General features: G+C 39.0%; 7 protein-coding genes across 7 annotated transcripts in view; all 7 read right to left on the minus strand.

Annotated features, from left to right (window-relative positions):
• Nucleotides 1-709, minus strand: part of LSM04_001020 (SWEET sugar transporter) — a gene marked incomplete at both ends in the record, with an annotated part of 723 nt that extends 14 nt beyond the window's left edge. The window contains one exon of the mRNA XM_067333867.1: nt 1-709. This exon is cut by the window's left edge and continues 14 nt beyond it. Within this exon, the coding sequence (XP_067186215.1) occupies nt 1-709 (709 nt within the window).
• Nucleotides 710-2,144: 1,435 nt separating this feature from the next.
• LSM04_005191 (uncharacterized protein) lies at nt 2,145-2,849 on the minus strand (the record flags this gene model as incomplete). The annotated part of the gene is made up of 1 exon (XM_067333868.1): nt 2,145-2,849. One exon carries the CDS (start codon nt 2,847-2,849, stop codon nt 2,145-2,147), a length of 705 nt encoding a protein of 234 aa, XP_067186360.1.
• A 1,448-nt stretch (nt 2,850-4,297) lies between these two features.
• On the minus strand, nt 4,298-5,755 carry LSM04_003284 (uncharacterized protein; the record flags this gene model as incomplete). The annotated part of the gene is made up of 1 exon (XM_067333869.1): nt 4,298-5,755. One exon carries the CDS (start codon nt 5,753-5,755, stop codon nt 4,298-4,300), a length of 1,458 nt encoding a protein of 485 aa, XP_067186290.1.
• A 683-nt stretch (nt 5,756-6,438) lies between these two features.
• Nucleotides 6,439-9,126, minus strand: LSM04_002611 (Leucine-rich repeat; the record flags this gene model as incomplete). Its single annotated transcript, XM_067333870.1, has 1 exon — nt 6,439-9,126. The coding sequence occupies one exon, from the start codon at nt 9,124-9,126 to the stop codon at nt 6,439-6,441; it is 2,688 nt and encodes an 895-aa protein (XP_067186267.1).
• A 400-nt stretch (nt 9,127-9,526) lies between these two features.
• LSM04_001867 (uncharacterized protein) lies at nt 9,527-10,417 on the minus strand (the record flags this gene model as incomplete). The annotated part of the gene is made up of 1 exon (XM_067333871.1): nt 9,527-10,417. The coding sequence occupies one exon, from the start codon at nt 10,415-10,417 to the stop codon at nt 9,527-9,529; it is 891 nt and encodes a 296-aa protein (XP_067186241.1).
• A 393-nt stretch (nt 10,418-10,810) lies between these two features.
• LSM04_001563 (WD40 repeat) lies at nt 10,811-12,208 on the minus strand (the record flags this gene model as incomplete). The annotated part of the gene is made up of 1 exon (XM_067333873.1): nt 10,811-12,208. One exon carries the CDS (start codon nt 12,206-12,208, stop codon nt 10,811-10,813), a length of 1,398 nt encoding a protein of 465 aa, XP_067186230.1.
• A 211-nt stretch (nt 12,209-12,419) lies between these two features.
• LSM04_008051 (Pentacotripeptide-repeat region of PRORP) lies at nt 12,420-13,373 on the minus strand (the record flags this gene model as incomplete). The annotated part of the gene is made up of 1 exon (XM_067333874.1): nt 12,420-13,373. One exon carries the CDS (start codon nt 13,371-13,373, stop codon nt 12,420-12,422), a length of 954 nt encoding a protein of 317 aa, XP_067186459.1.
• Nucleotides 13,374-13,730: the final 357 nt, after the last annotated feature.

A 13,730-nucleotide genomic window follows, 5' to 3' on the forward strand; every position in this document is an offset into this window, starting at 1 on the left:
AAGGTAGCGGCGCGATGGCCGCCTTCACCTCGATGGCCTCCGCGGGTTTCGTTCCATAAAAGAAAAGGAGTACAAACTGAAAAATACACGAAGACAGACCCAGTACACCGGGAAGAAATAAAAAAAGATCGCTGGTTAAAATACCGTACAAACTCCAGAGAAATGTATTCGCCGTTGCGAAAGACAATGTCAGCGGTGCCAATCCTTCGGCATTCTTATTCTTTATTATGGTTCCGGCCATTCCAAGCGGCGAGCTCAGCATAAATACAGAGGAGCAACTGCCAATAAGACCATTTACAAACTTGGCAGAATCAGGATTTATAGAAATTAGAAACACGATTGCAGATGATGAGCACAGCAAAAAACAAAGCGCAACCCCAACTGTCAGACATGATTTTTTATATGTCGTACTAGCGAGGGTGTGTCCTGACAATTCTTCTTGGCGGGCAACTGAAAGGAATACGAGTAAACAATATGTAGCAACGGCATTTCCGACGGCATTGCATAAAGTGACACCAAAAGCAACTTGTATAACGCCATAAATAGACCAAAGCACTGAATTTACTAACTGGGCACAAAAGAACGTTGGCGTCATAATTCCGATGGAGCGCTGCTGTTCTAACTTCTTCACAGTAACTATAGGGGCGCTTACCATGCAAATGGAAGCCATGGTTGCAAGTATTGAAACAATACTCAGAAATGAAGTCATTTTGTCCAAATAGTAACAGTAACACTGAGCAATTGCTCTCTTTTTCCCCTTTACATTACCCCTCAAAAAGAGAAGAAAAGAGAGCAAGCACACTTTTTTTTTAATTTATTTGTTCCATACTTTCCTTATCATAAAAAAAGACTCTTTTAACATGCATGTCTGTACGGATATTGACAGTCATAGCAAAGTAAAAGAATGAAAACAAGCAGTATATGAAAGAGAAACGGCGGCATGCTTCAAGACTATCAAGCGTCTCATTGCATCTAGAATGCTTTACTAGATTCAACTAAGAAGAAAATATTATGTGCGGGGATGCGTAATTTTTTTTCTTTTCCCTTCAGAGGGTTGATGAAGGCATAGTAATTGTGTATCCTGTAGAAACGTTTCTTGGGTTGTTATAGTGTGGAGGGCGTTGGTAAATTAGAGACACAACCACCGTACAGGTGATGTGGATCTCTACTACACCGTTTTGATACGTTTAATTATTTATTATTATTAGTCTTTTTTTTTTCTTTCAGCTGTCGCGAATACACAGAAAGGGAAGCGCTGATAACCACATATTAAGAAAACTCAAACCACGTTAACATATTCGGTTGAATCCAAGCCATAATACAAAAAAAAAAGAAACAGAAGAATATGTCGATAAAATAATATCAACTTCGTCCCTGTCGCATACGTCTATTCGTCTTGAACTTTTCCTGTATTCATTTATAGGAAACAGCAGCAGAAAGGAGAAAACAAGGTATATTGCAGTGTTTCAGGTTTCCCTTTCCATTCCTTTAAAACTGAGACATTCCCAGATTAACAAAAAACGTCCCAAGATTAGAAAATATTTATCATGATTGGTATTTTTCCCACTATTTCTACTGACTAATTCATATGCAGTGGAAGGATCCAGCACAAGAGTGAGTGAATTGTTATTAGAGCAACTTTTTAAAACTTACACACCACACTCACAGACCCCCACCCTCCACTTCAGTAGAAGAAATGAAAAAAGTCATGGTTAGAAAAACAAACAAAGAAAAAATAAAAATAAGAAGAATCCTTTTTACCCAAGTTAAGCTCAGATATTCCTCTGGCCTTGTTTTTTTTTTTATTAAGTACCCACACTCAACCCCTCTTTCTCTTTCTCTTCTTTTTGTTATTTAACCATCCTCCGCGACATAAACATAAACTCCCCAGCGGCCATGCAGATCAGAGCGCGTAAACGAGAAAATGAATAAAACACTGTGTTTGTGCGCATTTGAGAGTATGTAGCTTTTCCATTTTTTCTTTTATTTTTTCCTCATTGAATGAGAACGTCGTTAGATAGTTTTAATCAAAAATAATAACACTCTCTGAACTCACCTTTTCCCACCACCCTTTTATTTTTATGTTTTTTTTCTTTCGTTCGTTCTTTCAAAATGCATACCTACTTTACACTGAAAAATACCTCTTACTCTTGAATCTCGAAGCAGGAACAGTAATTCCCCATGCGACTCACAACAAGACGACAATCCCTCCATGGTACATGTATACTCTTAAACACAGACGTCTCCGTCACTAATACTGGCGAAGCACCAAGTGTGATGTGCGGCCGGTACGCCTTCATCGCATACTTGCGTAAAAAATTCATCATCCACTCCAGAGTGATGTTATTGTCTGCTGGAAAGGACGGGTGAAATGCGGCTCTTCCTTCCTCCAGTGTTGCCCCAGAAACGTGATAGGGTTCCACAGCCGCAACAATGCGTTTGTGCAATTCACACAGCGGTGCCGAAGGGTCAATGACGATATTGGGCAAACGAATCTCCGTCCCGTCCGCCGCCGTGGCGAAGGCGGGGCCATTGTCCAGGGAGGATAAACACAGTGTCTCTTTACTCTCAAGAGTCGCACGCGTCTCAATCCAAATCTGCCGCACCACCTCTCGCAAGGCATTCATGTCGGTCTTGGCAATACAAAGCTGGGCCACTGTGCAGTGTGGGTAACCAAAGCCGCGGTGAAGTACCTTCTCCTCTAACGCCTTTAGTCGATACGACTTGTCCTTGTCCCAATCCATATCCGCGTAGCCCTCCGCAGGGCACAAAGACCACGAGAGGGGAATGGCGGCAGCATCAAAGGAAGGCGAAACAAGGCAGATGTTGACGGCGATGAGAGGTGCCATGGTGTGAGATTTTAGCTGACGTAACTCTACTGAACAAGACGGAAAAAAGAAAAAAAGCATTAATAACAAGAACAAAGAAGAAAACCTACCTCATGAAATGTACTATTTAACACACCTCACCACTCCTTTTTCCCCATTTTCCTCCCCTTTTCTTTTAAATATATATACACATCTATTTGTTTTGTGAGATAACACTCCGCATCACGAGCATCCAACAGAGAAGCAAGAACCACAAAACAACAAGAAGAACAACTATAAAGTCGCACATATGTTTGCAGTGTCATCTGCATTTCATACGCCGTATTTTGCCCAGTTCCTGTAGTCAATTTCTTTCTCCCTCCTCCGCACATAAGGAGCACATAAAATATACCCAAATATATAACGAGAGAAAAGGGTAAAGTGTGAAAAAGGAGAGTACAGGAAAGAAAAAAAATGATAAAGTGAACAAGGCACACACAAAGCATGTATTGTCACAGCACCTCTGTCATCTCTTCAGATTACCAATCGATGAGAAAGAAAGTGCAATCAAAGAACGAAAACAACAATAATAACAACAGAATTGAAAATAACAGAAAGTAAAAAAAAAAAGAGAAATATTCTTGGGAGCTCAGCAGAAATAAGACACACCTTTCCCACCTTTCGTACTAAACAAAACAAAGAAAAACATAAACCTTGTTCCCCTGACTATTTTTCACCATAAGCACAAATAGATCACCAACTACATAAGTGGAAAACACACACTACGAAATCCAATCCTATAGATAAAAGAGGTTTAATAAATACTTGCGTTTTACTTCGGAAATTTCACTCACTCACTCACTTACTGACCAACAACATCAGCACAAAAAAGGGGGAAAAAAAAAACAGAGATATATAGGGGTGTACCTCATTCACTCCCATAGACAAGCGTACCGAAAACACTTTGATTGAGGAATAAATAGGAGAAATGCAAACAATAAACATAAACACAACTTTCGCACAGGTCGATCACTCTATATTATCTCCCCCTTGGTGTTCATAACCTTACCCTCTCCCAAAACACACACCAACTCTTTCACCATTTACACACCACAGATTTCGACACTAATCTGTTTGTGCAAATCCATCAGTAGAAAGAAAGAAAGAAACTATGACCAATATAGTATAAAACTAATTTTTTTTCCTTTTTTCTTCATTTCCCACTATACCAAGTAGATAATCAAGGAAAATAAAGAAAAAAAAAAAACAGCATTGACTGATGACCACTCGTACCAAATAAGAAGGGAGGAGAAGAAAACACAGAAAAAAAAGATCACTTTTAACACGTTTTGCAATCTTCATTTGAAATATTCAGATGGGACAAGAATACCAATAATAACAACAAAACAAAATAATTGTTTACTTTTCCTTTTCCTTTTCTTCACTCTGTCTTTTTTTTTTGTTTTTTGGCATACCTTACTACTACATTCTTATGGCGCAGATGGCGACATGGTATTATTTTGATTTAGGGCACACATCAGTTCTGCCTTTTCCACCGCCGCCACTTCCAGTAATGCCTTGCACCGCTGCAGTTCCCTCTCCACTTCTGCCAATCTCTGTTTAAGCATATATTGTTCCATATTCTCTGATGACGAGGCGGTTCCAATGGCGGCGAGCAGCTCCTCCGTCGCATCCTCCTGCAAATCCACAAAAAGACTGTCCATCTCCTGCGCAATGGCGTCGTCCTGTGGATAGAGTGGTGGAAGTGGGGAGGCAACGGCCTTGAAGAGAGACTCGGGCAGCCACTGTCCCCACTTTTCGGCGAATTGATGAATGGTCGCCTCTGTCGCGCGGTGTTCGGCCTCCAGTGGGACCAACAAACGACGGGCCGCACGTCGTAAAACGATACGACGGTGTAAAACGGCTCGTGCTGCTTCTATTCCATCCGGGAGAAGGACCAGCCGTTTGTGATGTTGAATAACATGATCTACAATAGCAGCACAGTAGTGACGGCATTTTTGTTGTCGTTTTGTGATTACTGCAATGTCACTGATAATTCCCCGCACCACTTGAACCTTTCGCACCACTTCTTGCATTAATTGAATGATGGGTGGTTCATCATTTTTATCAGCGGCTGCTGTGGTATAACTCTGCCATGCTGGCAACTTTTCAAGATCTGAAACTACTTGCGTTTCTGCCTTGATAGCCTCCATAACAGTCGGGGCCATCGCCCGCGCACTCTCAAGTGACTTGGCCGCCTCCCTTAACTTTACCTCACCCTGTTGAAGGGCAATATTAAGATGCCTTTTGTCTACAAGATCCGTCGCGAGAGTATCTGGACGGTAAAAGAGTTTAATACTTCCCGCCCTCTCAAGCGCAGCATGAATGTTATCCTTTGATAAACCAAACTGCTCTGCCGTACTTTCAAGCAGCTCCGCACACGCCTCCATCTCTCTTTCCATGATTTGTTGATGAAGTCGCAGAGGTACCTGTAGTGCCAATATGGCCTGTCGAAGATTCTGCCAACGCTCCTCGTCCTCCGTTGCATTTCCTTGAATTCCCTCCACAGCCGCACGAGGGCGATTAAGCAGCTGTTCACTTATCGACTCCGACAGGGCAGGCTGGGCAAATAGCAATAACTTCTGTCCATCCCCCACCACCTCATTAGGGTAGAGAGGCTGCAGGGAGTCGTAGTCAAATAACTCAAGGTAACTCTTCTTATTTCCCTCCCCACTCCCAACACTACTGCTGCCAACGGGCGAAAACCTGAAGTTGTAAATGCACGCCATGACGTCTGAAACAAAAACATTCGTCGATGTTGGGATGTTCGTTTGCGACAACAACGAAACAGACAAACTCGCCAAAAGCGGGGGTGACTTTTGGTGTCGCACTTCAAAGAAGAAGCGAAGACCTGTCAACGCCACAACAAGCTGCACAGAGATGGTCATATCTATCTTTTGCCAGTGAATCGGAAAAGGAAAAGAGAAGGAAATTATTATTATTAATTATGTCTTAGTATTGGCAGTAAGGACATTCGTATCCAATGGTATACTGATATATAGAGATGATGAGGAATGATAACAACAGCATGAACAAACCATTTGAAATGGGTGAGTCAGAGAAGCAAATCACCGAAGAAAAAGAAATCCGAAAGAAAGTAAAAAAAAAAAAGAAAATAGCGAAAAAAAATTGCTGGATATTATTTTCAGCCGAGTAGTTTTGGGGCGAACAGAAGTATTCATTTAAAGGAAGAAGAAAAAAGAAAAACTCAATTAATTACAAAAATACTTACTCCTTCATTCGTTCCCCGCACAGAATCATTGGAACGAAAAGACAAAAAAAAAAACGTCTACAAGTGTGAGAAAAAATAAGTGTGACAGGCAAGAAATAAGAAGAGAGAGACAAGAAATTTCTTTTCATATCCTTCTTCTTTTCTCTCACTTTTTGTTTTCAATGATTATTTTTGCATTCATCTATGCATATCGGCCACATGTCGTGAGTTTTTCTTTTTGATGCACATTAAGAGTATTCATACACGTACACAAGTCTACACAGCAGTACTATTTTACTACTGTTATTATTATTATTATTATTATTATTATTATTATTATTATTACTAAAAACCACGAACTCAAAGAACAGCACATGCGTGTTGATTGTTATAACCACCTCTGAAACACCGGCGAGAATTTTCAACGGATGTACCATACACATCAAATGTGATAAGACTAGGAAGAGAATTCTGAAGCTTATCTACGTTAGTGATATGACTACATTTCGTTAAAGTAAGTATCTCCAACTGAACACAATTACACAGACCTACTATACCATTATCTGAGATACTTGTTCGTCCCAGATGGAGTTCTCTTAAGACATGTAATTCTCCTAGACAATTTACACTATTTATATAGCGGCAATCATTAAGGTTTAACTTCTTTAGAGCATGACATCTTGCAAGGCCCACTATACCTTCAGTCGTCACACTTGTTTTGGAAATATCAAGATCTATTAGTCGGTGTAGCGATTGAAGTGCATTCACATTTGTAATACCAGTACATTCTGCCATTTGAAGTTTTTCTAACGTCCCACAACACGCAATAGAATCCACAGATCCACCGGTTATACCAATATTCCTTATAAAGAGTTCTGTGAGTGCTGGCAGCTGTGCAATACAGGCCAAATTTGTAATAATTGAACAATACTGCAAATCGAGACGTTGAAGAGCGTAGCACTGCGTTAACACACTGCTTATACTTTGATCGGTTATATTACTTTTCTTTAGTGATAATTCTTGCAGGTGTGGGAGTTTTAAACACTCCAATGATTCTACACGTTTACACTCAAGAAGAAATAGATCCTGTAATAAATTACTTTCTCTTAATCCACTTACATCAATAACATTCATTTGATAGGCAACGACACGTTGTAGCGAAGTCAAAGGACGAAGAAAATTGAGATTGGTTAAAAGAGAACATGCACTAATATCAATACGTTCTAATGAAACACATTGCGAGATATCCGAAATACCCTCATCCGTTACATATGTTCCACAGAGATCCAACGTTTTAAGTTTCTTTAACTGACACATACAACGTACATCTGTAATAAATCGACAATGACGAAGTGACAAAAACTCCAATTCTTTACAATACGTCAGAGGGAAAATACTATCATCCACTACTGCTGTACCTTCAATATTAAGACTAATCAATTTTTTTAATCCTTTCAGAAACCCTAAATCACTTACAAAACGACAATCTCGCAAATAAAGGAATTTAAGCATTATACATCCTTGAAGTGATTGTATGCCAACATCTTTTACACCTGTATCACTAAGGTCTAGACGCTGCAGTGAAATTAATCCACCTGAAAACGAAGTATCATCTAAACTATTGCAATAAGCCAGATTTAACTCTTCTAGCCTTTCACATGTTCGTAATACTTGTAACCAGGAACTACGTACATGTGTTCTGGAAAGATCTAGCGTTCGTAGTGAAGTAAGAGCGGATATCCAGCGAACATCCGATACACAACGACAACAGGAGAGTTTTAAATGTTGAAGTTCTCGGCATCCTGCAAGTGATGCACAACCCTCATCTGTTACCCAATTCTCTGTAAGGTCTAACTTTATAAGTTTATGAAGACTTGAGAGTGATTCCACACTAGAGAGACGATTAAACCCCAGGAGACGAAGTTCTTCCAAGTTCTTAAGGTTTCTTAAACCATAAATTCCATCGTCAGAAATTCTATTCCGAGATACACGAAGTATCTGAAGGTTAATTAATGACCCTAGAGAGTTTAAACTTCGAAGTTTCATACAATTCTCAAGTTGTAAATGCTTTAGAGATATGAATTGAGGAAGAGGAGCAAGACCCTCATCCGTTATGGTAGAGTTCAATAAAGATAATTCTGAAAGACGTTGAAGTGAAGAGAAACACCCTAATGAAGTGAGTCCACGACATGAATCAATAACCACACGTTCCATATTCACACATTCAGAGAAATAGGACATCATATCTTCACTTAATGGTGTTTCAAACAACGTAAGACTTCGAAGATTCCACAAAACTCCAAGATTGGTTACACCAAAAATATAAAACTTAGACACTTCACGTTTCTCTGAGGCACGAGTATTAAGAATAGGTGTAACACTACAAAGACTCACTTCGGAATCACTAAAGCACTGCCGCACCGTAAGGGATTCGAGTCCTCTAGACATTGATAACACATGCATTAAAGCACACGAGACTGAAGATTTCTGCAATTGTATTTCTCTCAACTTTAAACTCTTGCGAAGACGTTGTAATAGTGGTACACTCTCTTTACTTACATGCTCTAACAGCAGTGAAACTAATGAGTATTGGGCGATCCACCAAAGGCTAAGTAATGCCAATTCCAGAGATTGAGTCGTACCAAGTGTGAGGATGAGTTCCTCTTTCCTCGTATTTCCTCCAGCACACGAAGGATAAACCGAAGCAGCAGAAGCAGAAGAGGGAAAACAAGAAACATAGTTATTATTATTACTATTATTATTATTATTATTATTATTATTATTAGTAGTAGTAGTAGTAGTAGTATTAGTAGTAGTAATAGTATTGGATGGGGGCAATAAGGAACAACCAGAGGAATTATAGAAAGAACGGTTGCAAACAACGTGGAGTTCACCAACAGCGTAGCCTTTACGTTCCACCTCTAAACGACAAGAGGGACTGGCCGCTACAAAGGCAAGTGGAATACGATCTTGCAAATACTCCACAATGGATGAAAGTGAAAGTCGTGATGATGACACACCAGAGGAACCCGTCAGTTGATAAGACATATTATTATTATTATTATTATTATTATTATTATTATTATTATTATTATTACTATTTTATCGTCCAGTAGGCGTTCTGGATTCTCAGAATGAAATTTTATTCGAAGAACCCCTCCCTTCAAATGGCAGAGGCTCTGAAAGAGGAAATGAAAAGAAAGGAAAAGAACAAAAGTAAAAACCACATGTACACCTTCATGATACACAGATATATCCACAATTACATACAGGATAACAAAAAAGAAGATTTTATTAAATACGTAATATGTATATTTATATAATACACGAAAAAAAAAACGAAATACAAAAGTGAGAAAAAAAGAGAAATTTCCCCATTATCTCCTAGCATTTTATTTTTATTTTTAACATCAGTAAGCAAATTGTTCTTTTATCACGGAAAAATGTATCAAGTGCCTCTTAGTGAATCAATAAAAGACATCACATTTTCTACAGCAGCTGCTTCAAATTGTAGTTGATCATACAAAGGACAAGCCTCTATCGTTCTTCTACTGTTCATATCACCTGTTATGGTCATTAGAGATTCTGTCACTGATGGTCTGTGAAACGGAAGCGCCTGTTGACTCGGACCAAAAAGAATTACGGCTACTATAAAAAGCAATATATTCTCAAATTTTGAGACCAAGTGAAAAATAAAGATAGAGGTACGCAGACGCAAACTAGCACGTTGTTGCTGAAAATCACTAACAGATAAATTAAGCATATTCATCCAAAGAAAATATGAATTCCACATATTTTGAAGTGATCGTTGCCAAGAGGAAGACTTTTTTACATTTTCTTCCAAATAAGATCCAGCAAGTTCATCTGGAAGCCAATTAGTGTTTCCATCAGAAAAAGATGCTTCTGGTGTAAATATCGTTTCGAGAAGCATCACTTTTGCACCGCCACTATTACCCACAATACCATAATTTTTTAAATCTGCATACCACTGACTTAATCCAATGGCACTATTAGCATTATTTCGATTATAGAGAAATATAACACCATCAAAAGACATAAGACTGATAGGAAATTGTCCACTTCGACCAAAATTACGATTACCACCTAATTCAATAAATGCTACAGATGTATTTTCATCGGAATTTTTATACGAAGAATGAATATGTTGTTGACGTTTTGCTAAAATTACTTCTACATAAAAACCAACAGTAGGTCCCCACGTTGAAGTAAAATCATCCTTTTCTGGCATCATTGCATGACGAAGGCGTCGCAAAAATAACGTTTTTCCAACACTTGTATCACCAACAACTAGAATACGAAGTTGATTCTTGGTGCTCATTGCGGTCATACCACCATATACTAAGGAAATAATATTATAGTATCTATTGATATATATCCTTTCCTTTTACTTTAATGTGTATGTATATGTCTCTATCTTGCTTTCGTCTACTGTAAGAAACCACCAAAAGAACTAGCTCCCAATGCACATTCTAATGAGTCCAAAAAACAAAAAATAATAATAATAATAATAATAATAATAATAATAATAATAATAATAATAATAATAATAATAATAATAATTAAAAAAAACTGATAATAATGTAGGAAAGATTGCTAAAAAAGAAAACGCCAGATTATTTATTAATTCTCTCAAAGATAGCAATATATATATATATATATATATATATATATATATATATATAAACGTAAATTTGACAACTCTTCTCAGCCTTTACTCCTTCGCCCGCCAAAACTTCACACTCTTGTCACTCTCCGCAGTAATCAAACGTGTGCCTGAAGCATCAAAGGTGACGCAATTAATACCGCCTTCACCTGGAAGTGTTCCTGGAATAGACCTCGTCTTTGTGAATTGATACGGTGGTCTTTTCATATGTGCACAGTCATAAAATGCCAATTTTCCCTCTTGGCTTCCCACAGCCATTACATTACGTGGACTGACAGCGCAGCAAGTCCAGCGATAATTCTCCGCATCTTCTTCATCCTTCACACGACTGCCTTTTTTACTTGTGGATGCGTTAAAGAGAAATTCTCCTTTAGGAAGAGACCACAGACGAATATTATCGGCTCCACAAGAGACTAATTTCTCTTGACGGCAAATAGAAATGCCTCGAACAGGTTTTTTATGACGAGTTAATCTAGTGAAAGCACGACCAGAGGCAATATCCCAAAGATAAATCATACCATCACTTCCACCTGAAATAACTTGTGGATCTGCTTGCTGCACTGCAACTGACATAACACTGTCTGTATGTCCCACAAGGAGGTGTACACAAGAGCGAGTACGAACATCCCATACACGTACAGTCTTATCACGACCACCACTTACAACAATATCTAATGATGGATGAACACTTACTGAGTTAACAGGTCCTTTATGACCATGAAAATCGCGTATAATTTCATTACGTTCAAGATCCCAACACTTTAAAGAACGATCATCACTACCAGTAAACATATACGGTGATAATGTACTTAACGAGATTGAACGTACAGCTTCCTTATGTCCAGTAAGATTAAGTTTCAAAGCTCCGGTTGTGAGGTCCCAAACTTTTACTACAGCATCACCTCCGCCTGTTGCAAACCACGAATTGCCAGGATCTACGGCAGCACACCACACCCATCCACGGTGCCCCACCAATACTCTAGACATCTTCCAAGAAGGAGGAGGCACATAAGATTCATCGCTTGCTTCAGTACTCAAAACTGTAGAGGAAACGGCTGTCATACGAGTTTTTAGAACCTTTGGGTCAATAGAAATAATGGAATCTTCTGTTCGAGGACGTTTCTCCGCCACTCCTATTCCTCCTCCTCCTCCTCCTCCTCCTGTCGTTCCTGTTATTGATGGTGGTGGTAATTTTGTTGTTGAGACATCACCCTGTGATTTTACGGATGGGAGAAGCATAAGCGCATTATCACTACCACTCACTTTATCCTCCTTTTCTGAGAAGGGTGGTGGAGCGTGATTCGGGTATTCTGATCGAATTAAGGCGTCCATTCGCATACGCCAACCTGGATCTGTTGTTTGTGGCACACGCAATAGTGCCACACCACTCATCTCACGTGCAATGAGTGCATTCTCCTGAACCAGAGCACTAATTTCGTCCTCCATGGAATGCCCGATATGGCCCCTCTTTTTTTTCTTTCCTTTTCAATGATATTATTAATAAAAAGAAAGAAAAGGAGAAAAAAAGTACAGTATACATAGAAATTCACTTTTTATTTAATATGAATAATATATAGAACTCCCAAAAGAGAGGAAAAACGAAAAAAAAGTATAAGAAGAAAAAAAATAATAATAATAACGAAGTTTTTCTTTCGTCTTACAACTGTTGATTTCCCTTCGTCTCTGCAAGTTTTGGTTCTTCTTCTTTTTCCTGATGCTCTTTTCCTTCTTCTCCCATCTCCATGTTTGAAACGGAAGATGTAGACGCATCTATTTCTTCAGAATCCTCTTCATGAGTTGCTCTTAATGCAGTAGCTGGATCTGAATCTGGCGCATTAGACTCCTGCCATCTACCCTTACGTACTTGAAGATCATCTGCAAGTCCGTCAAGAGCACTATTTTTAAAGAGCTCCATTAGAAGAGTTTTGGTGTACATGACTGGCGTATAGCCATCACTTACCATAGCTGCATAAACCTTTTGTGCCGCTTCACGGGCAGAACCAGCTACACACGCACCAAGAACGGTATTATAAGTAATCTCATTAGGACGTACATTTGCTGGATTTCGCATTTCCTTGAGTAACTCTACTGCCGGTTCCCAAACTCCTGCACGACGACAACCATCCATAGCGGCTGTATATGTGAAAACATTTGGCGCTACACAAACTTCTTCGCACTCTCGCAAAATTTTTATAGCCCTTTCCCATTGACCCACACGTGCGCAGGCATTTACTAATGCCGTCATGGTACGCACATTTGGGGCAACTTCAGCAAGTCTCATATGTGCATACATTCTGAGGGCAACATCTGGTTTTTCCGCTGCAGCACATGCATTTAAAAGAGCTGTATACGTGTAAACGTTAGGTTTCACATCACTTTTTGTCATGTGTGAAAATACAGACATTGCCGCTTCCCATTTTCCAGCACGACCGCATGCATTAATTACTGTAGTGTAATGAAATACGTTGCTCTGTACAATATTAGCTTGTTGCAACTGCGTCAGTGTAGCAATAGCACCCTCCCAATTTCCTGCTTTTGAAAGCGCTACAAGTTCATCTGTTAACCAGCGAGATGCCCATCCAGCAACACGAGCTTGTGAGAGTGTCGCCATTGTTACTAATTAAAGAAAAAAAAGTGAACAAAGTCTCTCTATCTTTTTCTTTCCTCTAAACAGAGACAATAAAAAAGATGATGTGCTCTGTCAGTAACCCTCGCAGTCTCCTTCCTAGAGCTTTTTAGCTTTGTTTCATACATGTACGTGTATATGCGTTAAGAAATAATAATAATAATAATAATAATAATAATAATATAAAAATAGAGAAAAAAAAAACAATTATATATATAAGAGCCCACAAACATGCATACGTATCAATAATTTATAGTCAAATATAGATAAATAAATAAATAAATAAAAGAAGCACCAAGTGCAATATGGGAAATACAAGAGTACCAGCAACTCCACCCACTA

This window comes from Trypanosoma melophagium (genome assembly GCF_022059095.1).
Source record: "Trypanosoma melophagium isolate St. Kilda chromosome Unknown ctg7segment1, whole genome shotgun sequence".
Lineage (NCBI taxonomy): Eukaryota > Euglenozoa > Kinetoplastea > Trypanosomatida > Trypanosomatidae > Trypanosoma > Trypanosoma melophagium.